The sequence below is a fragment of the Ochotona curzoniae genome, unplaced genomic scaffold, assembly GCF_017591425.1.
Source record: "Ochotona curzoniae isolate NIBS_2020 unplaced genomic scaffold, NIBS_Ocur_1.0 contig_2404, whole genome shotgun sequence".
Classification (NCBI taxonomy): domain Eukaryota; kingdom Metazoa; phylum Chordata; class Mammalia; order Lagomorpha; family Ochotonidae; genus Ochotona; species Ochotona curzoniae.
The window spans coordinates 7777085-7804590 of NW_024465451.1; the positions used below are offsets into that span (position 1 = coordinate 7777085).

General features: G+C 48.5%; 1 protein-coding gene across 2 annotated transcripts in view; it reads right to left on the reverse strand.

The window, feature by feature from the left end:
• The window catches only part of SF3A3 (splicing factor 3a subunit 3), a 29389-nt gene extending 2293 nt beyond the window's left edge, over positions 1-27096 (reverse strand). Inside the window, exons 1-15 of one of the 2 annotated variants that reach the window (XM_040974247.1) lie at positions 26918-27096; positions 26630-26677; positions 21282-21334; positions 21079-21184; positions 17282-17354; positions 16913-17004; positions 14715-14797; positions 14011-14149; positions 13349-13417; positions 13032-13099; positions 12760-12867; positions 9720-9789; positions 6679-6843; positions 6474-6584; positions 5106-5196 (exon numbers count right to left, since the gene is read on the reverse strand). In XM_040974247.1, coding sequence (XP_040830181.1) covers positions 5106-5196; positions 6474-6584; positions 6679-6843; positions 9720-9789; positions 12760-12867; positions 13032-13099; positions 13349-13417; positions 14011-14149; positions 14715-14797; positions 16913-17004; positions 17282-17354; positions 21079-21184; positions 21282-21334; positions 26630-26677; positions 26918-27013 — 1372 coding nt within the window. In that variant the 5' untranslated portion in view covers positions 27014-27096. The remainder of the gene's footprint in view (positions 1-5105; positions 5197-6473; positions 6585-6678; positions 6844-9719; positions 9790-12759; positions 12868-13031; positions 13100-13348; positions 13418-14010; positions 14150-14714; positions 14798-16912; positions 17005-17281; positions 17355-21078; positions 21185-21281; positions 21335-26629; positions 26678-26917) is intronic. The other variant, XM_040974248.1, reaches the window with a different exon arrangement.
• Between the last annotated feature and the right edge of the window lie 410 nt (positions 27097-27506).

Sequence of the window (27506 nt, forward strand, 5' to 3'; positions counted from 1 at the left end):
TTGACTTGATGCTGTAAGTCTGTTAGATCTATGTCTAGTCAGAATACTGGTTGTTGCCACCAACCACCTGAAGGGGGATTTCTGATGGGAATCCCACGGGGCTCTTTTGTAGCCACTGGTTCAACTTCTTACATTACAAATTTAGAATAGAATGGAATAATCTGTAAGTGACATCTTTCATTTAAGTTTAAAAAAAAAAGCCAACTGCAATTTTTATGACAGTATTCTCTCCGCACAGGCTAAATTTTCAAAGGAATGAAGAAGAGAACTTCCAAGGAGGCAGGCATTTGGCAGAGAGGGTTAAGACACCATCTGTGATGTCCACATCTCAAACTGAAGGACCCGGGGATGAGACCAAGCTCAAACGACAGGCTGCAGCTCATGTGCACCCTGGGAGGCAGCAGGTGAGAGCTGGGTCCTTCTCCCTCATGTGAGAGACCTAGAAGGAGCTCCATGGGACATGGGAGTAAACCAGCAGATAGTAATAAATAAAATCTTTCAAATAAGTAAAAACACATGTAAAAAGTGCAAGAGAATGATATAAAACGATGACATACAAGTCAATGTACTTCAGCAGCCATGATGTGGCCACAGCTGCGCACACTCCCGTCTTAGAGAAGGACCTGCAGTGGCAGCTGGAGCAGTCCTACCTCCCAGGCCACAGCTCTGCCCACCAGCCCCAGCAGGCACACAGCTGCCTGGGCTAGACTGCTCTGGACCTGCCTGGACCCACCGACTCTCTCAGCAAAGTACTAGAAATGGCAATGCTGAGTAAGATGGTTGACAGTAAACTGAAAACTGGGGTGAGGCCGCGGGGGGAGTTCATTAAATAAATAAAATAAAACAAAACAAGAAATGTCTTCATTGTAAACTGCAGGTCAAAGAAAAGATACAAGAAAACAGAGCAGATATACAGAAAGCAGCATGGCTGCATAATCATATTCATGCAAACAGAACGGAAAGTAAGAAGTTTTAATACGATCTCTTCCTCATAAGTGAAAACCTGAGATGTCTAATTTGAATGCTAAAAATAAGTCCAATCTCAGTTCAGTAAAGAATTACACCACTAATAGACAACAAAGAAAAATTACAGAAACTCTCCACAAACACAGCATTAAACTCAGCTCATCCATGTTGACGCTTACTGTTAGCGAGGCACCCGAGATAAACATGCCAGTCTGTGGGCGTCAAGACGGAAGGACATCTCTACGCCGGTGTCACGGCAAAGCACGTAAAGCCACCTGCAATGCTGCGGTCCCTCTGCGTACTCTATGACGGCTGCTGATGCCCCAGGAGAAGCAACTGAAGAGGACTGAGACGCTTGCGGCCCTGCTTCCCAGGTGGGCTCCTGGAAGAAGCTCCCGGTTTCTGGCTCTTGCCTGGCCCAGTCCCAGCCATGGTGGCCACATGGAAACTGAACCAGTACACTGAATATCTCGCTCTGTCTTTCCCTCTCCATAACTCTTCCTTCCATTAAATAAATAAATTAATCCTCAAAAAACCAAACCAACCAAACGAAAAAAAAAAAACCACCTTCTTCATTGCTGCAAGGTTGTAAAGGAACAGTGTCTGGCTGAGTGTCTGGCTGAATGTTGCTCCAACAGTGAGACACCCCATCCTAAATCAGGGGCTAGGCTGGAATTCCACTTCTGCTCTCAATTCCAGCCGCTGCTGGTGCAGCTCCTGGCGGGCAGCGCACAATGGCTCAGGTAACTGTCACTGAGACCTAGACTGAGAGCCCAGCTCTCGCTCAGAGTTTGTAAGGAAGGTAGAGAATTCATCTGAAATATGGAGAATCATAATATCTGGGAAAGACGTGGCGTGAGGCTATGCTTATAACCAATGAATGATTCATAGAGCTAGAAAAATAAAGACAAAGATACTGAGGTAGAAACACAACCAAAACGCTATCAAGGAAAGCAATGATAGCTTGAAATGATATTTAACTCAAAATAGCAAAAATAAAAAACATGACTCAGACCTAAATAAGATATTCTTAAAATAAATAATGAAAAAATCATGGGCCCGGCGGTGTGGCCTAGTGGCTAAAGTCCTCGCCTTGAACGTGCGGGAATCCCATGTGGGTCCATGTCCCAGCTGCTCCACTTCCCATCCGGCTCCCTGCTTGTGACCTGGGAAAGCAGTGGAAAACTGCCCAAAGTTTTGGGATCCTGCATGTACATGGAAAATCCAGAAAACCTCCTGGTTTCAGACTGCTCAGCCTCAGCCACTGCTGCCACTTGGGGAGTGAACCAGTGGATGGAAGACCTTTCTCTCTGTTTTACCTTCTCTCTATAAGTCTACCTTTCCAATAAAAATAAATAAATCTTACAAAAAATAAACACAACAGCAACAACAACAAAAAAAACCCCTTTTGGTGGGAATTTAAACTCGTATGACTACTCTAAAAGACAGTAAGGAGTATTCTCAGAAATCTGAAAATAAATCTATGATAGGACTCAGATATCACACTCGTGAGAACTTACCCAAAGATAATGAAAGCAGCCTGTGAGTTATCTGTGCCTCCACGTTCATAGAGGCAGACACCAAGATGTGGAAGTGGAGCAGCCCAGACATGAACTGGTGCCCACGCAGCCATGGTGTTGGCCCGTGGATACTGTTTAGTGAAATAAGCCATTCTTTTTTTATTGCAAAGTCAGACATACAGACAGGAGGAGAGACAGAGAGGAAGATCCTTTGTGCGATGATGCACTCCCCAAGTGAGCCCAACGGCCAGCACTGAGCCAATCCAAAGCTGAGAGCCAGGAGCTCCTCCAGGTCCCCCACACAGGTGCAGGGTCCCAAGGCTTTGGGCCGTCCTCGACTGCTTTCCCAGGCCACAAGCAGGGAGCTGGATGGGAAGTGGGCTGCCGGGATTAGAACTGGCGCCCATATGGGATTCCTGGGCGTTCAAGGCAATGACCCCAGCTGCTAGGCCACAGTGCCAGACCCGAAATAAGCCATTCTTAAAAAGATTACGTTTTCCCAGTTTTGTGATAACTAAGATAATGTACACAAACAAACAAGAAAACCAAAATGGGGTCAGCGTTGGGGTGTAACAGGTCAATCCAGCACCTGTTATACAGTTATCCCATAGGGTGCTGGCTCGTGAGTTAGCTGTTCCACTTCCGATCGCTGTTAACACGCCTCAGCAGCTGCGATGGCCCATGTGGCTGGGCCTTGGAGCCACCTGGGAGAGGATGGTGAGAAACTTCGGGCTTTGGCCTGGCCTGGCCCTTGCCATGGTACGTATCTGGGGAATGAACTAGCAAATAGAAGATCACTATCTCTAGTAACTCCAACTCTGCCTTTCAAATAATAAAGAAATCTTTAAAAACTAAAAACAAAGATGATGTTGCTTGGTATGCCTGCACCCTGATCGGAGTGCTGGAGTTTCAGTCGCAGCTCTGACGCTCGCACGTGGGCAGCAGAGGGTGGCTCAAACATTTGAGCCGGGGATACCTGGCTGAGGTCCCAGCTCTGGGCTTCAGGCTGGCCCAGGCCTGCAAGGCATGAACAAAGGATGGAAGATCTCAGTGGGGATTTGGTTTACCTGCAAAGAATTCTAGCTCCTAGCCTCAGTCAGGGGCAGGCCAGGACACTGCAGGGGTGTGACCAGACAGAACCATTCTCCCTGCCTCTCAAAAAAAAAAAAAAAGGACTGGCTTCTATTTATATTTTTGTTATTTTTTCATTTTCCAAATGAACACAATAGTTCCCAGGTAAATACTGTAGCTGAAAATTCAATTCAGGGCTGCCCCAACTCAAGCAGCTCCAAGGACTAACGGCTTGAGCCATTAGCCACTGACTCCAGGCTGCACATGAGCAGCAGTCAGGAGCTGTCTCCCAAGCAGTGAACACTCACTTGAGCTGCTTCTATTTTGGGATAACCATGGGGAAAAAAAATGCTTGGAAAAATTAATTTGCTATTTACTATTATTATTTTAACTACAAACATAATAAATTGGGGGTGGTGGGGGAGTGTGATGACTGGCATGACGGCTCATTGGCTAATCCTCTGCCTGCCAACACCGGCATCCCATGGGGTGCTGGTTCATACTCCAGCTGCTGCACATCCCACCCAGCTCCCTGCTCAGGTCCTGGAAAGCAGTGGAGGATGGTCCGATGTTTTAGGACCCTATATCCTTGTGAGAGACCCAGAGGAAGCTCCTGGCTCTTGGCTTTGGATTGGCTCAGCCCTGCCTGTTGTGGCCATTTGGGCAGCTAATCAGAGGATGGAAGATCTCTCTTCTTCTCTTTGTAAATCTGCCTTTTCAAAAATTTTATCACTATTTTATTTTTTTCCCAAAGTGAAAGGCAAAAAAAGAAAGAGGTGAAGTGAATAATCCATCAACAAAGACAGTGTAATTCTGACTGAAGGAACTATATGACCCTGACTGATAAATTAACAAGAAAGAAGAAGTTCCAAAGCTGGCTGTACACAAGCAGTACAATCAAAGAGAGGTCGGAATCCACGGGCTAAGTCAGGGATGAGGAAGCGGTCTCAAAGGTCGCTGCTGGTTCCTCCAAAAGGGAGGATCTGATAACCCTAGACGGTGCCACAGGAGCTGGCTGAGCAAGAAGCTGAGCACTGTGGCAAGATCCCAAACGGAGAGAAAGCAGAGCGAGCAGTAAGACGCGGATGGCAGGAGTGCCCAGCGCAGGCACGGCCGCCGGTGGCGGAGGCCCCGGGGCTGGGCAGCACACGTGCCGACAGCTTCTCCAAGCTACATGGCTGCCGTGTTGCTGTGGATCCATCCTGTCACCTCAGAAGGAAGCTGACTCATGTCATTTCCACGTTTCCTTTTTATCACTGGCTCTTAACACATAAAAATCATCTCAGGAACACAGGCATATAATCATTCACTTAAACACAAAGTGGAGCGCAGACCCCAGTGCAAAGCCCCATGTTAGACACGGTTTTTCTCAAAGAAGAAATAATCAGCACCATTGGCTAATCAGCCCCCTCCAAACTGCCGTCATGCGGCCGTTCCAGCTTCCTCATAGCCACAGTCCCGTGTCCACAGGCCAGGACACGCTGCGGTGATGAAGTACACGAGTGGCCACTGGGTCTGGCCTAGGGCACAATATTATTTATGACTTACAGGAGACAGCATCTTCAATCTGGGTCACATTAGCAAAGTGGGCAGTGTTTGGGATGCCCAAACACCTCATACCATGAGCGTGACGCCATTCCTGGGAAGAGACACACAAAGGCCGATGTGAAGCAGGAATAGTTGAGCACCAATTCTATTCTACTTCAAAATCCTAACCTGACCCTCCGCAAGGACCTGCCTGCAGCAGCGCTGGCCTTGCATTTCATGTCTACAAAAGTCTGGGACTAGGCCAAGTGGTGGCCCAGCAGCTAAAGTCCTCGCCTTGAACATGCTGGGATTCCATACACCGGCACACATCCCAGCGGCCCTACTTGCCACCCAGCTCCCTGCCTGTGGCCTGGGAAAGCAGTCGAGGACGGGCCAAGGCCTTGGGACCGTGCAGCCACATGGGAGACCTGGAAGAGGCTCAGGGCTCCTGGCTTCAAAACGGCTTGGCTGGGGCCATTACAGCCACTTGGGGAATGAAGCAGCTGTTGGAAGATCTTTCCATCTTTGTCTCCTCCTCTCTCTATATCTGACTTTCCAATAAATATAAAATAAATCTTTAAAAAATTTTAACAAATCTTTAAAAACTAAGAACAAAATCCTAGAACATGGATCAAAATAACCTTGTAGGATTTCTGACAGTTAAGATCACAGAAAAAAACCATGACTAGAGCCAGTCACCTCCCAGGCTGGGGGAGGATCCGACTCAGCATCAGTGACCCCCACAAGGTGGCAGGTTGACATCATCTCTAAAAGCAAATAAGGGGCCTGGTGCCATGGCCTAGTGGTTAAAGTCCTCGCCTTGAACACGGTGGGATCCCTTATGGGTGCCGGTTCTAATCTTGACAGCCCCGCTTCCCATTCTGCTCCCTGCTTCTGGCTTGGGAAAGCAGTTGAGGACGGTCCAAAGCCTTGGGACCCTGTACCCGTGTGGGAGACCTAGAAGAAGTTCCTGGCTCCTGGCTTCAGATCGGCGCAGCACCGCCTGTTGTGGTCACTGGGGAGTGAATCATCAGATGGAAGATCTACCTCTCTGTATATAATGACTTTATAATAAAAAAATAATAATAATATTAAAAAAAGCAAAAAAGATTGCTTATCAAATGTAAGACAGAACATGTCAGAACAAGGCAAGCCACTGATTGTTAGTTTTGGCACAGGGGTGGTAAATGGGTAGTACTAACATTCAGATCCTACTTAAGGGCTTAACCAAAAACCATCTCAAAAAGCTACCGCTGGTGCCAAAGGTCTCACAGCACACGGCTTCAGAGTCCCTTCGTCTTCCTAGTCCCTTCAGCTCCGGACACCAGGGGGCCTCTCAGCTGCGCCTTTCTACTTCAATACCCAGGAGAAGCGACGCGTGCTCCTTACAGCGAAGTGCCGTTGGAAGGCCTTGGGGCCCCGGTAGGTGTAGTTTCCACAGATCTCACAGTTGTAGTTGATATTCAGGCCGTGCAGCTTATACAGCCAGTAAGGAATGGGCTGAAAGAAAGAAAACAACAAGCAAGAAGCGAGGCACTGTCGGTCCCCTGAAGTCTGCAGGCGCTGCTGAAACGGAGGGAGGTCAGGGACTCACTTTGCCATCCCAGCCAAGCGGCAGGTTTTTGGGGTTGTAAATGATCTCATTCTCTTCATCTTCACTTTCGCTCTCACTAATCTGCTCCTCCTCTTCCTCTTCTCGCTCTTCTCCTGTCCTCGCCTGCTTGCGCTGCACGTTCTCATGAGTGAGCTGCCGCTGTTCCTAAGACAAAGTCAGAGGACAAGTGCACTGGCCAAGGGAAATCTCTCTTCTGATTCCTGCTGTCACCTCAATTTCAATAAGCCTTTTGTAGAACAGCCCTGTCTCATTCCAACGGAAAACACACAAAATCTCACATCATTCGCCTCATTATCCATCTGCAGATTACTGCAAGCAAGAGGAAACTAGATCTCAGGTGTTGTGCCTTTACAACAGTTCCTGCCCCTGTTCTGTTCTCCTTCCCACTGTTGTCGCTCTCACTATGCAATCACTGTCTACACTGACCAAGTTTCCCATTCTAGTCTACTTTCCAATTTGCTGCAGCTTTAACTGTTTACAAACCAAACCTAACCTTGCATTCTGCTTAAAGAATGTTTACCAGCTACCACAGCTTGATTAGCTTAGCCCTAAACTCAAAGCCATGTAAGTCTCAAAATGGTAAGTTAATGATACTAACGGGGTAGAGACGGAATCAATCCTGGTGTTTGGGAGCTAGGCCTCCTGGGAGGTCCTGAGGCACCCAAGGCTCCCCGTGCCCCTGGGGAGTAATTCTTCCAACACAGGTACCTGAGAAGCCCGAGCCGGGCCCTGCGGCCAGTGTCCGGCTTGCCACAGGATCCTTCCTCAGTGAGCGCTTCACCACCTTTACGGGATGCCTCGCCGATGGGCCTGTCGGGGATTTGAACCTCCCGAACACAGCTCGTTGTGCCACACATAGCTTGTATGAGTCGTTTCATAAATGTAAGTCTGACTGCTACAGTTTCCTATTGTTTATAGAACAATACTTATATTTCCAGTATAATTCTCCAACTTTTCCCTCCTAAGGCACACTCCATTTCTCATGTCCTGACACATAATTTCCTTTCATAGCAGTGTGCCATCACCCCTGCTGCTTCCTGATTCTCGAACATTTTTCTTCTTTCTACTTAGAACACTCAAGTTCAGTGTATCACATCACACTCTGATTAACCTCACCAACCACAAAGTGGATTTTTCAATAAGAGGGGTGCCATCTTTATTCAACTGTATCCAAAAATATAACACAATGCCTGGAAATGGACATCAACAAACAGTGAAATAACGGCAAAAAAACATCTCTTCAGTGCATATAATAGTTGGCTGGAACTGATTGAAATTATACAGACAACAGTGCCACCTTCTGGTAGGGATAGTAAGCAAGCTAAAGGTTACCAGTGCATCCTAAGGAAGGGCGTGATGCCCAGGAGCCCTCTGCAAGAGTGGCAAGCAGACTGCAGCCCACAGCCGCCACCCGTGTCCACTGCAGACAATGTACATTCCAAATGCCCAGCATCTGTCCTTGCTTTCAGCAAAAGCAGTCACAATAAACCCAACAGGTGACCAGTTCTGCAGCTATTATATATAGGTGGTCCTCAAACAAAAGCAGAAGGAAACTGGTAATTGGAAAAGATACCTAAACCAGCAAGTGGAGCCAGAGCCATTCACTCAAAACACCACGTGAGCACTTGCAGGAAGAAAGGCCCTGACGGCAGCTGAAGGCTGCGCAGAGGAAGACAGTCTTCTGGAAGCCTCCCAGATTTAGACAGCAGTGCTGCTCATTCTCCTATACCTTCTCCCAGAAAGATAGCTAAGAGGGTGTTTTAAAAGGTTTATGGAGGGTGTGGCGGCGTGGTCTAGTGGCTAAAGTCCTCGCCTTGAACGCGCCAGGATCTCATACGGACACCGGTTCTAATCCCAGCAGCTCCACTTCCCATCCAGCTCCCTGCTTGTGCCCTGGGAAAGCAGTTGAGGTCGGCCCAAGGCTTTGGGACCCTGCACCCACATGGGAGACCTGGAAAGAAGTTCCTGGCTCCTGGCTCCGGATTGGCACAGCACTGGCCCATTGCAGTCACTTCGGGAGTGAATCAATGGACAGAAGATCTTCCTCTCTATCTCTCCTCCTCTCTGTATATCTGACTTTGTAATAAAGATAAAATAAAGCTTAAACAAACAAAAAAACAGAGGTGTATTTCAGTGGAAAAAATGAAAAAAATCACACAAACAAGGAAGGAGTGTTCAAAAGATTGAGGGGAAGGCATCTGGCCTTGCAGTTAAGATGCCAGCTAGCATCTAGTGTCCCACACTGGAGACGCTGGGTCCAAGCCCTGGCTCCACTGCCCACTACAGCTTCTTGGTGGGGTACTCGCCGAGACGCACAGGCAAAGCCAGCAGCCAGGAGCCGGGGACTCCACGTAGCTCCCATGCAGGTGGCAGGAACCCAAGCCCTTGGACCATCACCTTGCTGCCCCCCAGGCACGTCAGCCAGAAGCTGGATGAGACATGTGGAGACTTCAAGCTGGCACAGTACACGGGGTGTGGACATCCCAATGTGGCCTTAACTCACAACACAAATTCCTACCCTCTATGTATGGATTTCTGAATTTTTCTGCCCCCAAACTTAACCTCACTTTCCTATGATTCTTTGACCAATCTTGGTTATGCCAGGATTTTTTCTGCCCCCAACCACCCATTCAGCTCTTCCAAAAAGGTCACTCAAGAAAAACTGAGTACTATACCACTAAGCTTTTAGCCCAAGTTGCCCATAATCTTCTCCATGAATAACTAAGGCATCTTTAAGGTAAGAGCTCTCTGACTTGCCTTTGGGGGACCTCTCTGTTGGCTCACTCGTGGGGGTTGGATCCCACACTCAGAGGAATCAATGGGAGTCTCTTCTCTGTGCAGGGCCTCACAGGCTGAACAACAGAATAGGAACTTACTGAGGCACAAAGGACCCTGGCAACCCTCCTTTGTTTTAAACTAGTTTAACCCCATCCTCTTCTGGACCTAAAAACACCCTTGAGAGAAGCTCCTCTCTTCCTCCCATACTTAATTTACAGCCCTCAGCAGAGTCAGTTACTCACCCCAAGAATTTCAACATATTCATAGATCTGAGCTTCTAGGAAAGCAATGTCTTTGTTCCTTTCAGTGTCTCTGTGAACAAGAAAAATTTGTATCACTCGAGGGTTCTGGGCCAACTGATCGCTGTGGTCATCTGGGCAGTGAACCAGTTGAGAGACGGGAGATCCCTTACTTTGCCTTAATAAATCTTTCTAAAAAAAAATGTTCATCGCTCCTTCTCTGCTTTTTAAATGTATTTTTTCCAGATATTCTTTGCTGACATAGGATTCCCAACAAAATATGCAAACATACAAAGGTTACCTATCATGTTATGATACATTTAAGTATCAGAAAGCTCCACTTTGGCTTGGGCTGGGGGCCCGAACGGGACTCGTCACTCCACTGGGGTGGGTGGGGTGAGGGATGCTGCCCAGCTCCTGAGCCAAGAACTCAGAGTCAGCTGCTTAAAGGCGGCTGGCATCATCTTGGCTCAGGCTCTGGGGACTAGGGATTGAACAATTACATGCCTAGGGACATCTAGGCATGTGTGGGTAAAGAATGACTCCTGAGGGACTCCCAACGACAGGACCACTGTACTTGAGGTAAGTGAGGGGATGAGACCTGGTGGTTTGGAGGAGAGAAAATGGAAGACCTGTATGGGTCAGACCGATGTACCAGCTCACAAGGGAGTCCTGAGTTGGGCTCATTAGCATGGAGCATTGCTGACCACCACACACCAGCCCACATGAAAGCTAGGGCTGAGGGCCTGTCTAGCAGCGCTATATCCCAGTACCTGACTGAACGTTGGAACAGGAGATGGGTCACATTAGGCAGGGCCATGACACTAACCAGCATTCAAGAGAACTAGATCGGGAGTAGATTCTGTGGGGGATATGTAGGCCCAACCCTGTGGAAATCCAAGTCCCACTGGTTAGCTTAAGTACATTGGTGGTCCTGTGGAACTGCAATCTCCACTGGCAAGCCCAAGAGCTGCAGCCAGGAACAGGCATGGCTGGGGTTTACGGGGACACCCCTTAGTTTGGGATTCCCACTGGTGAGTACAAGAGCCAGAATCAGGGCAGCAGGCTGGGCTGGCCTTGGCTATAGCCTCCCTCTGCACAGGTGTGCACTGGCTCTGGGGAGCTACAAACTAGGCTAGACTCCAGCACCAATGGGGACCCGTGAGAGCCAAGTTGGGTGTAGAACAGGCTTGGGCTAGATCTCTGTCCCTGCGGAGCCATGTGTGAGCCGTGCTGGGCACAGACCAGGGGTGGCTGAGCTGTAATACCCAATAGTAAGAATCAGAATGGGTGAGGGCCTGTTGAGCAAGGCCACTGTTCCTGCCAGGACAAGAAGCGGACAAAGCCAACCTGGTGTTCACTTAATAAATTACATACTTAATTTATTTAAGTATTTAAATGGTGCTCACGAGATCTACTACTGGGAAGAGACGTGACAGAGGAGCTTGGGAAACTCCTTTGTAGGGACGCACCCCATGAAGGTGAGTGCAACAACCAAGTCAAGGAGCAATCCTGACCATGCCAGGTTACAGTACCCACCAGCATACAAGTGGGTCAGGTCTAGGGGCGGGTCAGTTCCTAATACCCACTGGCAGATCTGAGAACCAGGTCAGTGTGCAAAACGGACCAGGTCAGGCCACAAAGTCAGCCGATTCACAGTGGGGATGGGAGAGGGTTCTGGAAGTACCAGGTTAGGCTGCAACACAGACCAGTAGGAGCTGGACTGAATCAGGCTGCGTAACACAACAGTGGACGCTGACGCAAGGTGAGCCAGCCAGCATGGAGTCAGTGGGTGTTGGTTTCGTGAGCCCCAGGGACGGGGATACGGCAGACTTTGGATTGCCTGGCCTGGATCCTGCCAGCAAAGTGGGTGCCTGGTTCATGAGTCCCAGAGGCAAGGGTCCGGCAGGGCTCAGGTCACCTGGCCCATGTCCTGGGGCCCAGCCGTGAGGTGGGTGCCAGATGTGTGAGCCCTGGGGTTTGGGCATCCAGCGTGGCTTTGGTTGCCTTTCCTGGCTCCTGGGGCCTGCCTGTGAGGTAGGTGTTGGGTTTGTGAGTCCTACGGGTGAAGGATCCGGCAGGGCTCGGGTCTCCTGACCCTGGTCCTTTGACCTGACCATGAGTGAAAAAGTAGTAGTGGACGGCAGACTCTGATGTACATGGAGAATAAGGCAGCTCATTTGGTACCGTAGCAGAGAAAGAACAGAGCAAATTGGACAACTACCCCAGCAAACAATGACAGCTAAAATCTGGGTGAATGGAGACTTGAGGTCGACGACGTCAGCTGGTGGACACTGGGAGGGCTGCCTCACCCAGGGATCAGCGAAATCGACAGCATTTCAGAATACCCAAACTACTTTGTCAGAACACTCAGAACATGCACTATAGCAGGACCCTAGGTTGATATTGGGTGGCGGGTCCCCATCCCTGGGTAGTGGGCATTGGGGAGGCTGGGTGTGGCTTCCCCCTTTATCTCTCCCCTTTCCCCAAGAGACAAGAAGAAATAGAGAATTTGGAAACAATGATTTCATCCACTTTTCCCTGATCCTTGCCACCCTTGTAAACCACGTAATCATCAAAAATAGCAGAAAGCTAAACTTATAACTGTTACCTAGGTGCTATGATACTATGATTCAGGGAAAAACCGCAGGAGGAAAAAGGTGAGGGAGAAAGGAGAGGGGCAGGGGAGGGAAGAACCCCTACATGTAAAAACTGTATCACAGTAAATAATCAATATACTTGAATAAAAAGCTAATCTTTAAAATTTTGAGCCTATTTAGTCTTTCAGCCTTCCAACCTATTCAGATAACCCAAAGCACCCAGAAAAATATTTCATCAAACTCCACTGTTATCAATCACCAAGAGGGAGTACAGATTACCCTCGGCTTGCCCTATAATGCCAGTACATGACGGCAGAGATAACGAGCCAGCTGGATCTCTATCAGCCCATTATGGTCATTAAACAGGCTTTAAAACTGCTGCAAAAATTCTGCATGGGAATAATACGTAAAATCCCAAAGCAAGGCACCATTCAGCCACTTACCGCTTGGTGCCTTTTGACTTGGGATTCTTGGCAAACAGGGAGGTGTCCAGGGACTCCAGGGACTTTCCTTTGGTGCTGAACAGCCTCTGGGCGCGCTCTTCCAGGGTCCTGGGGAGAGGACGGGGGCGGGGGGAACATTAAGGTTACTTCAAACCAAAAAGGCTTGCTTACTTTTGCAGTACAGGATGACAGGAAAAAATATAATCAAATGTCCTTAGGTGATCACACGCACACACCAAGTGGGAGTCATGAGAGAAGAGTCATTTTCTTACCCACCACATTTCAGGCCTAAAGCTAACAGAGCAGACTTCAATCTGTCGAGACCCAAGGAGGCCAACTCCTGTATCAACAAGAAAGGCAAGTTCCAGTAACACAGACGGAGACTTTGGGCAACAAATGTAAGCCAGTGTGAGTGGAGTTCCTAAATGTGGCTGCACCACACAGCCCAGAATTCATCTCCTAGTAGTAAGTTAAAGTCTCTACTTAAGTCTCCCTCTCCAATCAATAATTCTTAAAACAAATAAACAACAAAACATTCCTGTATTTGAGCAGGTGAATGAGCGGTGTTGCTGCTGAAGAAAACACCTACCTCCCAGGAGGAGAAGGCAGAGAGGTCCAGATGGGCTCCAGCATGGGTCAGCGCACTGCTTGTCTCTTTCTGGCAAGAAACGATGTTTGCGAAGATCCAAGGTTAGGAGCAGGATAAGGGAACTGCTCAAAGATGTCGGGTGGTCCCTTCCTTATGCACACTGATTAGTAAGGATCAGATTCTCACAAAAACACAGCAAAACAGAAGGCCCGGTCTCCCCAGGCAACTCAGAGAGCACCCCACGAGTGAAAATGCCTCCATTTCCAGCACACCATTCAGTCAGCGTCTGCGTCTGTACAGCCCAGTCAATGGCAAAAGAACCCTAACAAACCTTGTCCCAAGTACACAAAGAAAGCCTAGTGCCCCTGGTAGGACATAGCACCTCAGGGCACAAAGGACATCAGGGCACTAAGCCAGGGGCAGGGAACCTTCTCCTGCCACGGGCCATTTGAACATTTATAATGTCATTCTCAAGCCATACAGAACTGTCAACTTAAAACAGTAACTTGCTATGTAACTTGAATTTCAAGTCCTGCCTGCAGTTGCTGTGGCAAGGTCAGACTAATCAATTCCATCAGCTCTGGATGGCTCCTGGGCCAGATGTTCCTTACTCCTGACCTAAGGTTATAGTCAAATAAACACACAACCCTGGGGAAACTCACCGGCCAACCGGGAAAGGTACCGTTCTCCCACTTCTTCTCAAATTCAGTCTGAATCTTTCCAAAAAGTTCATTCTGGTCCTGGAGGGGTTTCACACGGTCTGTGTAGTCCTGCAGGTACTCCAGCAGCATCTCCAGGTACCTAGGAGACACACGAAAGCCAAGGGCATTCTGCCCTCAATGCCTATGCTTTGCACACCTGCAGTTCCAATAGTATTGGCTGGCAAAGGGACACTCACTTTTAAATAAGTATACAACTCAGCTGTCCCCAACACATCATTCCGATTCTGATCTTTCCTAGCTGCTTTCATCGTCATGACATAATATAAAACAGGCAGTTACGGGCACGTGCTTACTAACCAATGGCGCTACTAACAAACCTTTCTATTTTATACCACAGACCCAGGTTCCTCAATCAAGTCACAAATTTGAGATTTTCTTTAAAATAAATTCCCAAAACATAGGTCCCAGAATCATTATCTTCCTTGTACCACAAGACAATATCAAGAACAGTATGAACATCAAAGATGAGCCCAGACACACCCTGTCCAAAGCTAGGGTATTGCACATGTTTTTAAAGCTATGTCATTCACAACCCCTATCCTCCGACAACCCTTTAAGTCAGTCATGTTCGCAACGCCACCCTCAAACCTTCACATTATAGTTTAATCAAATCAAGTAGGACCCTGGCCTTTATTAATTCCTACCTCTTATACTCTGCATTTTTTCTTTCTTTAGGAATGTCAAACAACTGGTCAAAAATAGACAGGTATGTGATATAATCCAACTTCTGAAAAGAAGAAAAAAAATGACAGGACATTCAGTTGAGTATTTACAGCACGTGGCAATATAATCTTCAGTCAGTGAGGTCAAAATCCAGCGCTTTCTAACAAAGTCACAAGAGTCGGCTTATTTCAGTCCTCCTCCCCATTGATTAGGCCTCGACAGCCTCAAAGGTGTTTCGACCAGATTGAGTAGACAGATAGCAGATATTCTATAACTCCACAACACAAACATCAAGTTAATGAAAGCACGCAGAGAGAAGCATTTGTGGAACACAGCATCTTGGTTTAAGATTTTTTGACAACCATTACATCCTTATGAAACAGGGCACTCAAAGGTACTACCTGTTCACTCATGCAAACACCTTCTGAGCCTCTCTGTACCAAGTATGGAGATGCAGAACAGGACAAGCAAGGCATCTGCCCTCCCGGAACCATGCACTGCACTCTGGGGGTTTGACAGGGCTCATTGTAAAGGTGACTGTGCTGCTGGAAGTCTGGAATCTCCAAAGGCAAACCTGCCTTCTGTTAGGAGAAAAAGCTCCTGCTTCTTGAAACGCCAGGAGGCAGACAGAAGATATGGAGAATCTTGGAGTTTTGAGATTAAGACAGCTCCCTTCGAGGCATGCTGTTTTATTACTGTCTGCGTTGAAGTGATATGATCAGGACCCCCAACCTATGCACTGCAAATTCCTATTGCATGCTTTCTGTTTTGTGTCACTGTAAGCCCCGAATCATGTACTGCTTCACTGTCACACAGCTTTTGATTTTCTGAAAGATACTTACTGTAAAAACCCCACACTTACTTCGTTCAGGGCACTTCTTGCTTACGGCAAGAGGTTACCCCTGGACTAGAAAATAAAATCATTTCACTTGCCTTGCAGTTTCACTTGGATACACTGAACCCCAACAGGCATTCTCTCAGTTTCATTAAGAATTTAATCACATTCCTATGTATGAACATCAAAATCTTTTTTAATACTCAATAACATTTATGTTTAAATTCCATTTCCCACAACTTACAGTATCCTCACACCTGCTTGGGACTGTCTGAGACGGTCACAGTAAACAGCATCTCTTCTGATGAGTATTTAAAATCTTTTAGAAGATATTAAGTAGTGGGCTGATCCTGTGACATAACACGTTAAACTACCGCCTGCAACACTGTGCCCATGTGGGCACCGATTCAGGTCCTAGCTGCTCTACTGCCATCCAGCTCCCTGCTAACATGCCTGAGACAGCAGCAGCAGCAGAGGGTCTAACCGCAAGGGCCCTGCCGCCATGTGGGAGACCCAGAGAAGTTCTTGGCTTTGGTGTGAGCCATTTGGGGAGTAAACCAGCAAATGAGCAAATGAAGAGCTCTCTCTAACTATGCCTTTCAAATAAATAATTTTTAAGTTATTTTTTATTATTCATTACTTATTATTTTTTTAAAGATTTATTTTATTTTTATTGGAAAGGCAGATACACAGAGAGGAGAGACAGAGAGGAAGATCTTCTGATGATTCACTCCCCAGGCGACCGCCCATCCGAAGCCAGGAGCCTCTTCCGGGTCTCCCACGCGGGTGCAGGCTCCCAAGGCTTCGGGCTGTCCTTGACTGCTTTCCCAGACCACAGGCAGAGAGCTGGATGGGAAGCGGGGCTGCCGGGAATAGAACTGGTGCCCATATGGGATCCCGGGCATGCAAGGCGAGGACCCCAACCACTGCGCCATTGCACCGGGCCCATCATTACTTATTTTTTTAAATAAAATAATTTTAAAGCCAGTAGCCCTTTGCTGGCAGAAATCATGCCGGCGTACTTTCCATGCACTTAGTAACACATCTGGTTAACATTAGAATCACCTGTGCTTTATATGCGACTGTGGTAATTATTGAGTTTTAAGAAAATTTCAGCTTTACTAACATGCTTGTTGCTTTAATAAAATAAGCATATGCTTCTCAGAGTCAGTGCAGAAACCTTTCATTCTGAACGCTGTTTCATTCCAAGATAGAAAGCAACTCCTTTACAGCTTCTGTCACAAGCATCCGAAGATGATCCTCCGCCTGCTTCATGTCTAGCAGTCCCAGCAACTTCCTGACTTAGGTTCTAGAATCACAGCCTTGTTCTCCTTCAGGCCTTACCTCAGACGCCTTCAGATTGATGTACTTGAGGTAACAGTCATGGAGATCCAGGTAACGACCGTAGCCCTCTTCATCTGTGAACTCGACCAAATCTGAGGGACGCAGAGACATTCAGGACACTGGCACCCACTTCCTCAGACTTGACTTCTCAGCCCCTCACCCCTCCCTCTGCTGATGAGGTAAGCACGCCAGTGAGTCTGAGACAGCTCAGCACAGACGTACACTTTACACGAGGCCAATGGAGGGAGTCTACTTGGGTGAGAAAATCAGTAAAGAGAAAACCGACAAGAGGAACGAGCTACCCGATGGCTCCAAGGCCTGGAGCAACCCTCTCCGCGAGCGCTGGCAGACGCGTCAGACCCGACTTACTCTGTGCCTCTTCACTTGGATTCTCTCGAGCCTTCAGGAGCTCCTCAAATTCCACCGACATGGGCACACAGATCTGAGGGGGAAAGCCACAATGTCACAGAAATGGGATGCAGAAAGCTGGATGTCAAAAATAAGCATACGTGTATCTAGTTATCTGCAAGGCAGAGACAGCACACTTTCCTGTCTGCTGGTTCACTTTCCAGAAGGTCCCAACAGTCAGGGCTAGGCTTGGTTGAAGCAAGGAAACAGGTACCACATCCAGGTCTCCCATGTGGACAGATTTACAGAACACATTAGCTTCTCTGGACTGGAACTGGAGCGGCACGACTTGAACCAGGACCCCATGGGATGCCAGCATTGCAGGCTGCAGCTTACTTTGCTGTGCCACAACTTGGCCCCAGAAAGTTGAACTTGCAATGTTTTTTTGGGGTTTGATTTTTTTTTTTTTCCCAACAGGAGCCTATTAATGTACTCCAATGTTTTGTCTAATTTTTTTGGTACTATTTGACTTTAAAACTGTTAAATTAACAAATACTTACAAAAACTAAAATCCACTCAGAGGCAGGCCTGTTGATATAGAGGTAGTAGTTTAAGCTGCTGTTCGTATTGCTAGCATTCCACCCCAAACTTGGGAGTGCTGTTTCAAGCCCACTTACTCCGCTTCATGTCCAGCTCCCTGCCAATGCACCTGGGAAGGCAGCAGGAGATGGCCCACGCACTAAGGGCACTGGCACGCAGGAGACCAGCCTTGCCCAGCAATGGCTATTGTGGCAAAAAGGGGGAGGGGACCAATCGATGGAAGATCTCCCTGTCTCCCTTTTTATTTTATTATTAGTTTTTTAAAGATTTATTTATTTTTTATTACAAAGTCAGATATACAGAGAGGAGGAGAAACAGAGAGGAAGATCTTCCGTCTGATGGTTTACTTCCCAAGTGACTGCAATAGCCGGTGCGGCGCCAATCCGGAGCCAGGAACTTTCCTCAGGTCTCCCATGCAGGTTCTAATCCCGGCAGCCGTGCTTCCCATCCAGCTCCCTTCTTGTGGCCTGGGAAAGCAGTCGAGGATGGCCCAAAGCCTTGGGACCCTTTACCCATGTGGGAAGCCTGGAGGAAGCTCCTGGCTCCTGGGTTCGGATCAGCGCAGCACCGGCCATTGTGGTCACTTGGGGAGTGAATCATCGGATGGAAGATCTTCCTCTGTTTCTCCTCCTCTGTATATATATATATATATCTGACTTGGCAATGAAAATAAATAAATCTTAAAAAAAAAAAAGCAACAAAGTCTGCCTTTATTCATTCTGCTGAAAGTACCTGACCACTGCTAGATCTTTTTCTATGCCAGTGGTTCCCAAGTCAAACTACTTCACATCAGAATCCACATGGGAGGATGTGTTAAAAATCTGGATGCACCTGATCCCAGTTACATGCGAGGACAGAGGACTACTCACTACGACGCCCAGGTGATTCAAACCAGCAACATTGGAAACTGCTCACGTGTTTGTGCACGTGTACAAGCACATTAACACCTGTGGGCCTTTTCTTTTTTTTTTTTTTTGCTATTTCTATAAAGATTCACTTTTACTCAGTCTATCTTGGGCATCCTTGCAATCACTTGTTTAACCATTCCTGCCTGAAATAAGATTAAGACAACCAGGTAGTAACCACATCTTCACTGACAACAAACAACCTCACGTCTTACCCTCCGAGGGAAGAGGGGGCCTGAACATACGGGCTGGAGAGCACCTTCGCCTCCCAGGCTGCACTAAGCTGCTCTCCGTTCTGGTACTTCCAGCCAGGCTGTGTGTCTCCCCCACGCCCCCATCCTCCTTGTGCCCCTCCCATTCCTCCCTCCTCCCTCTTTGGTATCAAATCACTGTAGGAACTCTGCTTCTCCTGGCTCTAAGGGATAGCTATCCTTTTTTTTTTTAAGACTTTATTTGTTTTTAGTGATAAGCCAGATTTACAGAAGAAAACCAGAGAAAGATCTTCCATCCCACTGGTTCACTTCCCAAGTGGCCACAAGCTGAGCTGATCCAAAGCCAGGAGCCAGGAACTTCCTCCAGGTCTCCCATGCGGGTGCAGGCTCCCAAGGCTTTGGGCCGTCCTCAACTGCCTTCTTAGGCCACAAGCAGGGAGCTAGAAAGGAGGTGGAGCAGCCAAGACACAAACTAGCACCCACATGGGATTCCGGTACACCCAAGGTGAGGATTTACCTACCAGGCTATCGCAAGAGGCCCTCCTGTCGGTTTTCAAATGCAAGCGCACTCTTCATTAACCACCTCTGCCCCATGACAGTTGTCATGCCCATTACTTCAGTACAGAAGTCCTGGCAGCTCCCAATCAGTATCAGCACCCACTTGTGATGCCAGTGCTGCAGGCAATGATTTTACCCACCATGTCATAGTTGTTGAATTTTGAAAACTATAATGAAGCAAGTGAAGTGTCTTGGTCGGATCCTCTAGGCCACGGACGGGAAGTTTGTTTTTGCCAAGGGTCAATGGATTTTTCGACGTCTTTTGCACGTTATATGAAAGTAACTTAAAAAATTACCCTGCTTGGGGCTGGTGCAGTGGCACTGGCAGCTAAAGCCACCACCCAGATGCCACTTCCAATCCAGCTCACTGCCAGGGCTCATGGGAAAGCAACAGCAGCTGGCCCAAGTGCTTGAAGCCCTGACCCATGTGGGAGACCTGAGCGAAGCTGCTCCTGGCTCTTGTCTAGCTCTGGCCACGTGGCTGTTTGGAAAGTAAAGCAGTGAACTACATCTCCTTCTATCCCTTCCTCGGTAACTCTGCCTTTCAAAGAAATCTGTTTTTTTAAGATCTATTTTATTACAAAGTCAGATATATAGAGAGAGGAGAGACAGGAAGGTCTTCCATCCACTGCTGATTCACTCCCCAAGTGAGCACAACGGCCAGTGCTGTGCTGGTCCGGAGCCAGGAGCCAGGATCCAGGAACCTCCTCCAGGACTCCCACGCGAGTGCAGACTCCCAAGGCTTTGGGCTGTCCTGGACTGCTTTCCCCGGCCACAAGCAGGGAGCTGGATGGGAAGTGGAGCTGCCGGGATTAGAACCGGCGACCAAATCTTTTGCCTTTTACTGAAGATTTCTGTGGAGAGAACTGGCGCCTATATGGGATCCCAGCGTATTCAAGGCAAGGTCTTTAACTGCTAGGCCACGCCGCCGGGCCCCAAAGAAATCTGAAAATGACATGCTGTAGATTTATTGAATTTTGAGTGCTGCCTGTGGTTGCTTAGAAAGGGTCAAACCTCCTTTAGCCCTTGACCCTTTGTACCCTAATCAACTAAATAATATTATTTAAAAAAAAAAATAGGGACCAGACCAAATGATTGCACTGGCCTTGTAAGTCCTGAAGGCCAAATGTTCTCCACCCCTGCTCTAGGTTAAAAAAAAAAAAATTCCAAGACTAAATAGGATCACAATTTACTGGGACTGAGGGGAGAATTTCCATCAAAGTTAAAAAGGGAGCCAGTAGGATCTGGTAGGGAGACTACACCATGACACAGGTCGTGCAAATCTCAACCAACCCAACAGGGAGCTCGAGAACAAAGATTACTCCCCAGGGGAATCTCAGGGCAGGTGGAAACACTCCCGATCCCCAGGAAGGAGGCCTCAGCTCTAAAGAGGGGAATCCTGAAGACACAGAGCCACCAATGTCACCCACATTCCATGCAGCTAAAGGCCAAGGACACCCCAGCGGTGTAACTCCGCTGTCTAGACCCCTTTCCTTGAGCATGCTCTTTAGGTGGGGTTGAAACAGCAATCTCCAGGTCGTACCTCATTCGGGTGTTTCCGGTGGAATTCCTTTATCTGTTTGAGTCTATTATAGAATTCAGCAAATTCATTGGGTCCTGAAATGGCATTGAGTTCCTCCTTTCGTAACCTGCCAGTTCAGGAAAAACCCAGAGCAGAACAGTCAGTGTTTTAACCGTGGCTCCTCAGAAGCAGTGGTACCCAGACTGCGTGCGAGCGACACTTACCCATCCTTGTCGTCATACAGATCTCGCAGGTTCCCGCTGACCTCCATGTACCTCTGCAAGGCAAGCACATGCCATCAGACAGCAGCAGCCCGCACAGCCAGAGCTCCGCCACCACCAAGGGCCCACAGAACCCTGGAAACGTCAGCCAAGCCCCTTCTCAGCCTTCCTTGGTACTTTTTTTTTTTAAAAATAATTAATTACATTGCATTATGTGACAGTTTTATAGGTACTGGGATTTCCCCCACCCCTCCCCCCATGGTGGATTCCTCCACCTTGCTGCATTGCCACAGTTCAAGTTCAGTTGAGATTCTTTCATTGCAAGCATACACCAAGCATAGAATCCAGCATCTTATTGTCCAGATAAGTTCAACGGCTTGTTGGGGAGACCTTCTCTGGTCTGAAGGTAGAGCCAACAGAGTATCATCCTGATCGAAAGCCCCCAACATAACATCAGCAACAATTTATAACGTCATGGAATTAGTGCAAGTACTTAATCACATCCTGTGACTACTTCATTTCAATTTTAGTTTATATACAACCGGGTTCTATACATCTTAAAATGGCTATAGATTACTGTTCAGCTGTCTTGTGTCTACTTCCATTATGATACTTAGCATTTTATAGCGTTGAAGCATAATTTTGCAGAACCTGCCTTTTTTTTGGGTAGTCTAGACTGGCTTATAACTCTAACAAGGCATATGTCAACACTTTAGGTGCAGAACAGTTTTAGCAGGGGTGTGCAGAGAAATCTTCAATACCTTAGAGTAACTAATCTTTGTGTCCCACCTAGTAAGGCATGAATCCATGCTGACCGTTTCGTCTGTTTCTAAGCTTTCCTTGCTGTTCTCTGTCTATCTAGACTTCTTTGTTTGGTTGGTTATTTGTTTGTTTTGAGGGGTGTCCGGAACAATCCTGACAGTCATTGCAAGAGAGGGTGAGGACCCCAAGTTGGAATCAAGCGAGGACCAGAGAGAACTCCCCTCCCTAGTCCCAAAGGAAGTTTATTGTTCTTCTGTTTCTGTGGACCACTCAGGGCTCCTGGCTGTTGTTCTGATGCCCTTGGATCTTGAGAGGAAGGATTCTGACTTCTTCCATGCCATGTGGTAGATCCAAGTGGAGTGGATAACCTCAGAGTTCTTGGCCTCCGAAGGCACTCCAATTCCCGTGGTCTCCTTGGCAGTTGGGATGTAGCCCTTGGTGAGGATCTGGGAATCTTCAGGGTTGGGATACAAGCCTCCTCCTGTCCCCCTGCTCCATTCTGGGGTCCCCCACCTGCTCTGTGCATATGACCTCCTGTTAAGAGGTTGTCAGGATCGCTCTTGATTCCACCTGTGTATCTTTGTAGTTTTACTATTGTCTAATGCTGATTCGAGTCTGTTGTCTATGAGTTACCAATTATGATCCTGGTAGGTTGTATTTCACGTCTTCCTCACACATTCTAGGGAAATGGAAGATTTCTCTGCTCTCCCGCCCCATCATGGAATAACATAGGGTATTAAAAGTATATTAGGTTTTACAATTATTTGATTTAGATTATAATCTGTCTGACTCACATTGATTGTTGCTTCATTGGTTACTTCACAATATCTTACTGCATGTGAGATAGGCTGTTTGAGGTTGAAATAATATTACATTTTACAGGTACTATTTTTCATATTGACATCATTTCATCTTAAATTAAGGCAAACATGTGCTATCTAACCTTTTAGGATTGGCTCATTTCCCTTAGCATTATAGTTTCCAGTTGGGCCCATTTGGCCACAAAGAACTGCATTTTGTTTTTTTTAATAGCTGAGTAGTATTCCATGGAGTAGATGAACCAAAGCTTTCTTATCCAGTCTTCTGCTGATGGGCATTTCGGTTGCTTCCATGTTTTTGCAATTATTGATTGTGCTGCTATGAATAGAAGGGTGCATGTTGCTTTCTCGTGTTAACAGGTGTTTTGGATACTTCCTGGGTACTTTTTGAAGATTAACTAAGCAATACGATTTCAGGGATGGCAGAATGTGCCAAACTTTACATTCTACCAATGCTAAACCTTCCCTCTGAGACACTAAACCCCCTGGGCTGCAGAGAAGTTTCCACCTTCAAACACTGAGATGGTGGTGGACCAAGGTGGTCCAAGATGCTTTTCATTGCTGAAGAGCATGTTGCCTCAGGGCCGTGTGCTATGGGCCCACAGTCCCTTCTCCAAGGCTTTTGGAGTCAGGTTTCTTTCAGACCTTGGGATAACATCAAGAGTGGACCTGGGAGTACGTTCAAGGGTACTTCCAAAGCAGACCCTGGGAAGTGGAGGTATGGCTCGTCTGGGCATTTGCAGCCACGAGAATAAGTCTAGCCTGAATATGCAAGTCCAGGGCCAGTCCTGCGCCCAGCCCCAGCCCACGGCTGCAATCGTTTGGGAAGTGAACTAGTAGACATGTACGCTCTGTCTCTGCTTCTTAAACAGAACAGAAAATGGAATTACAATACAGGTTTATTCTGATACAAACAATTTTTGAAATCCATGCATATGTACGGTCATCAAAAAGTGTGGAGGGCAAGCACAGTAGCCTAGTGACTAAAATCCTCGCCTTCCATGTACCAGGATACCATGTGGGTTCTAGTTTGTGGTCCTGCTGCTCCACTTCCCATCCAGCTCCCTGCCTGTGGCGTGGGAAAGCAGTTGAGGACGGCCCAAAGCCTTGGGAGTCTGCACCCGCTTGGGAGACCCAGAAAATGCTCCTTGCTCCTGGCTCCTGGCTTTGCATTGGCTCAGCTTTGACCATTGGGGCCACTTGGGGAGTTAAACAGTGGATGGAAGATCTTCCTCTCTGTCTCTGCTTCTCTCTGTGGATCTGACTGTCATTCCCCAAGTGGCCAAAACAGCCAGAAGTGAGCCAATCTGCAGCCAGGAGCCAGGAGTTCCTCCACATCTCCCCCTCGGAGGAAGTCCCAAGGCCTTCAGCCATCCTCCACTGTCTCCCAGGCTGTTAAACAGGGAACTGGATGAGAAGTGGAGCAGCAGGGCTTGAACCAGTGCCCATATAAGATGCCAGCACTGGTGGACAGAGGATTAGCCAGCTGAGTCATAGCAGAGCCCCAGGATTTCACACTAAAAAACAAAAAAACTTACACAAAGATCTACTTATTTATTTGACAAGTAGTTAAACAGAGATCTTTCATCCATTGGCTCCGTCCCCTCAAAGGCCACAAAGGCTGGGACTGGGCTAGGCCAAAGCCAGGGGCCAGAAACTCTATTCAGGTCTCCCATATGGGTGGAAGGAGACCATGTACTTGGCCACTTCTGCAGTGAGTTCCCAGGAAACGGACTGGAAGCATAACAGCCAGGACTCCAGCCCCTGAACATACGGGATGCCGGCACCACAATGTTTTAGCCAGCTGTGCCCAAATGCTGACCCTGGAATTCAAGGTTGGCTTTCTTTTGGGGGGCGGGGGTTGCCACCAAACTAAGCCATGCTGGTTCTATTTTCTAGCACGTTCCTTGCATTACTAACTCTGCAGTGCCCCCTGTACATCATCTACAAGGCAGTAATATGCAGGCTATAAAAAGCCCGTCATTGGGCCCAGCACGGTGGCGCAGTGATTAAGGTCCTCACCTTGCACGTCTGAGATCCCATATGGGCGCCGGTTCTAATCCTGGCAGCCCCGCTTCCCTTCCAGCTCCCTGCCTGTGGCCCGGGAAAGCAGTCAAAGATGACCCTAAGCTTTGGGACCCTGCACCCGTGTGGGAGACCCAGAAGAGGCTCCTGGCTTCGGATCGGCATAGCATCGGCCGTTGCGCTCACTTGGGGAGTGAATCATTGGACGGAAGATCTTCCTCTCTGTCTCTCCTCTCTGTATATCCGCCTTTCCAATAAACAAAATAATAAAAATAAATCTTTAAAAAAAAAAAGCCCGTCATTGACTCATGCCAACTTTTCTGAAAAACAAGATCAGGTCAGATTTTGTCAACAAGAAGCTAGCAAAAGAAGGAATCCTTGGGCCCAGCGCAGTGGCCTAGCAGCTAAAGTCCTCGCCTTGAACGCCCAGGGATCCCATAAGGGCGCCGGTTCTAATCCTGGCAGCTCACTTCCCATCCAGCTCCCTGTTTGTGGTCTGGGAAAGCAGTCGAGGATGGCCCAGAGCCTTGGGATCCTGCACTCACGTGGGAGACCTGGAAGAGCTTCCTGGTTCCTGGCTTCGGATCGGCGCAGCATCGGCCATTGCACTCACTTGGGGTGTGAATCATCGGAAGGAAGAGATTTCTCTCTGTCTCTCCTCCTCTCTATATATCTGACTTTGCAATAAAATAAATCAATCTTTAAAAAAAAAAAAAATTCTTTTGTTTTCACAGTATTCTGGTTTCAGAATTACAGTTCAGGGACCCGGACCAGGGGCCTTCATCTAATTATCTCCTACAAATCATGAGCCGATTCGGCCTTTAGTTACTTTCTTAAGAGATCTCCAACACACATAAGGATGAGAGCAGAGGTTAACAAGTTCTGCACTTGGCCGGCCTCGTGATGCATCTCATTAAGCTGCCTTCTGGGGTTTTTGCACCCCACGAGCACGCTGGTTCTAAGCCAGGCTGCTAGTCTTCCCACCCAGCTCCCTGCTGAGGTAATGGCAAAGTCCTGTAAGTTGAATCAGGCACATGGATCCACACCATCCCTGTGGGAGATATGGATGAAGCTCCCAGCTCCTGGGCTTTGGCCGGCTCAGCCCTGGCTGTGTGGCCATCTGCGTAGTGAGCCAGCAGATGGAAGATACTGCCTTGAAAAGCAGAATTACAGAAAGGGAGCTCTCTCCACGTAGTGATGCTCTCACCACAGCCACACAGCAGGGGCTGCGCCAGGATGAAGCTAGGGACTTCATCTGGCTCTCCGATGGGGGTGCCAGAACCCCCAAGCATTTGGGCCACCCTCAGCTTGTTTTTCCAGGTGCATGGCAGGGGGGGTGGTATTTCTGGAACAGACAGCAGAGCTGTGGGGGCGGAACCCAGGAGACGCCCTAACCCTGTACACCCCAGTAAATAAATCCTTTAAAAGAAAAGCCTACGTTGGCCCAGCATCCAGCTGCACTCATTACTAACCCTGTTCTCAATTTCTTTAGGAAATCAAGTTACTGCCCAACACAAGAAGTTCAATAGTCAAAGCTAGCTTCCCAATACACAGCAGACCCCTTTTTCTGGGGAGGAGCCCGGGGTCATGGACACCCCTACAACTGTTGCTGCCCTAAGGTCAGAGTGTGGACCTCGGCCCCCACTCGCTCCCATAGCCAGCGTGGGCCAGAGACCCCAGGCCTCGGCCGGCCCCGCTCTTCCCGCCCACCGCGCCCTGGGGACAAGGGGACGGCGGGGCACTCACGTCTTGCATGGCCCGAGTGCGGTGGTCGGAATTGATCTGGTCTCGGAGCTGAAAGCAACAATAATAATAAAAGGTAAACGCGGGACACAGGCGCCGGTTAGCTGGGAAGGCCTCCCGAGGGCAGAGATCACCCGCTCGGGTCTCGGGGGCTGGAGCCGAGACCTCGGGCGTGCAGGGTCGGGGAGGAGGTACAGGGGCGCAGCGAACCGGGGTGCGGGCGCCCCAAGAAGCTCGCAGGGGTCCGGCGCGGGGTGGGAGGGGAGCAACCCTGGGCCGGGCGCCACTCACCGTGGACTTCTTCGTAAGCATCTCTTTGGCCATGACGTCCATGAGCCGTTCCTTCTCTTCATGGTACCGCCGCTGCTGCTCCAGAATTGTCTCCATTTTCCCTCCGCCACGGAACACCAACACGGCCGGAAGCAAGTCCTGCCGCCTCGCGCGCCCGCGTCCCCACGCCTCGCATCCGGCCGCACCAAAGTTCCGCAAGTGCCGGAAGTGCGCCGGGAACCGAAGAAAAGTGAGCACCGCAAGGAGTGCGGCACTGGCAACCTCGCCCCCTGCTGTTCGGAGGTGGAGTGGCGCCTTGGCCCGCCTTGGGTAGCTGGCTGCAGAGGCATCTACGAGGTCAGGCACCTGCGGTTGAGCGACTCACTCCGAGGGGTCAGCTGGAGCTCGCTTTCCGGGAACTCGTCGTCGCTGTCAGTAAAACACAGGGGACAGCGGTTTGTGTTTTTGAAGAAATTCACATATGAAGCTGGCGAGTAGCGGGTAAAAGCGGCAGCTTGGAGTCCCAGCATCCGGATGTGAAACCTGTCGGATCCAGCTCCCTGCTAATGTACCTGGCACAGCAACAGAGGAAGGTCCAAGAGCTTGGGCC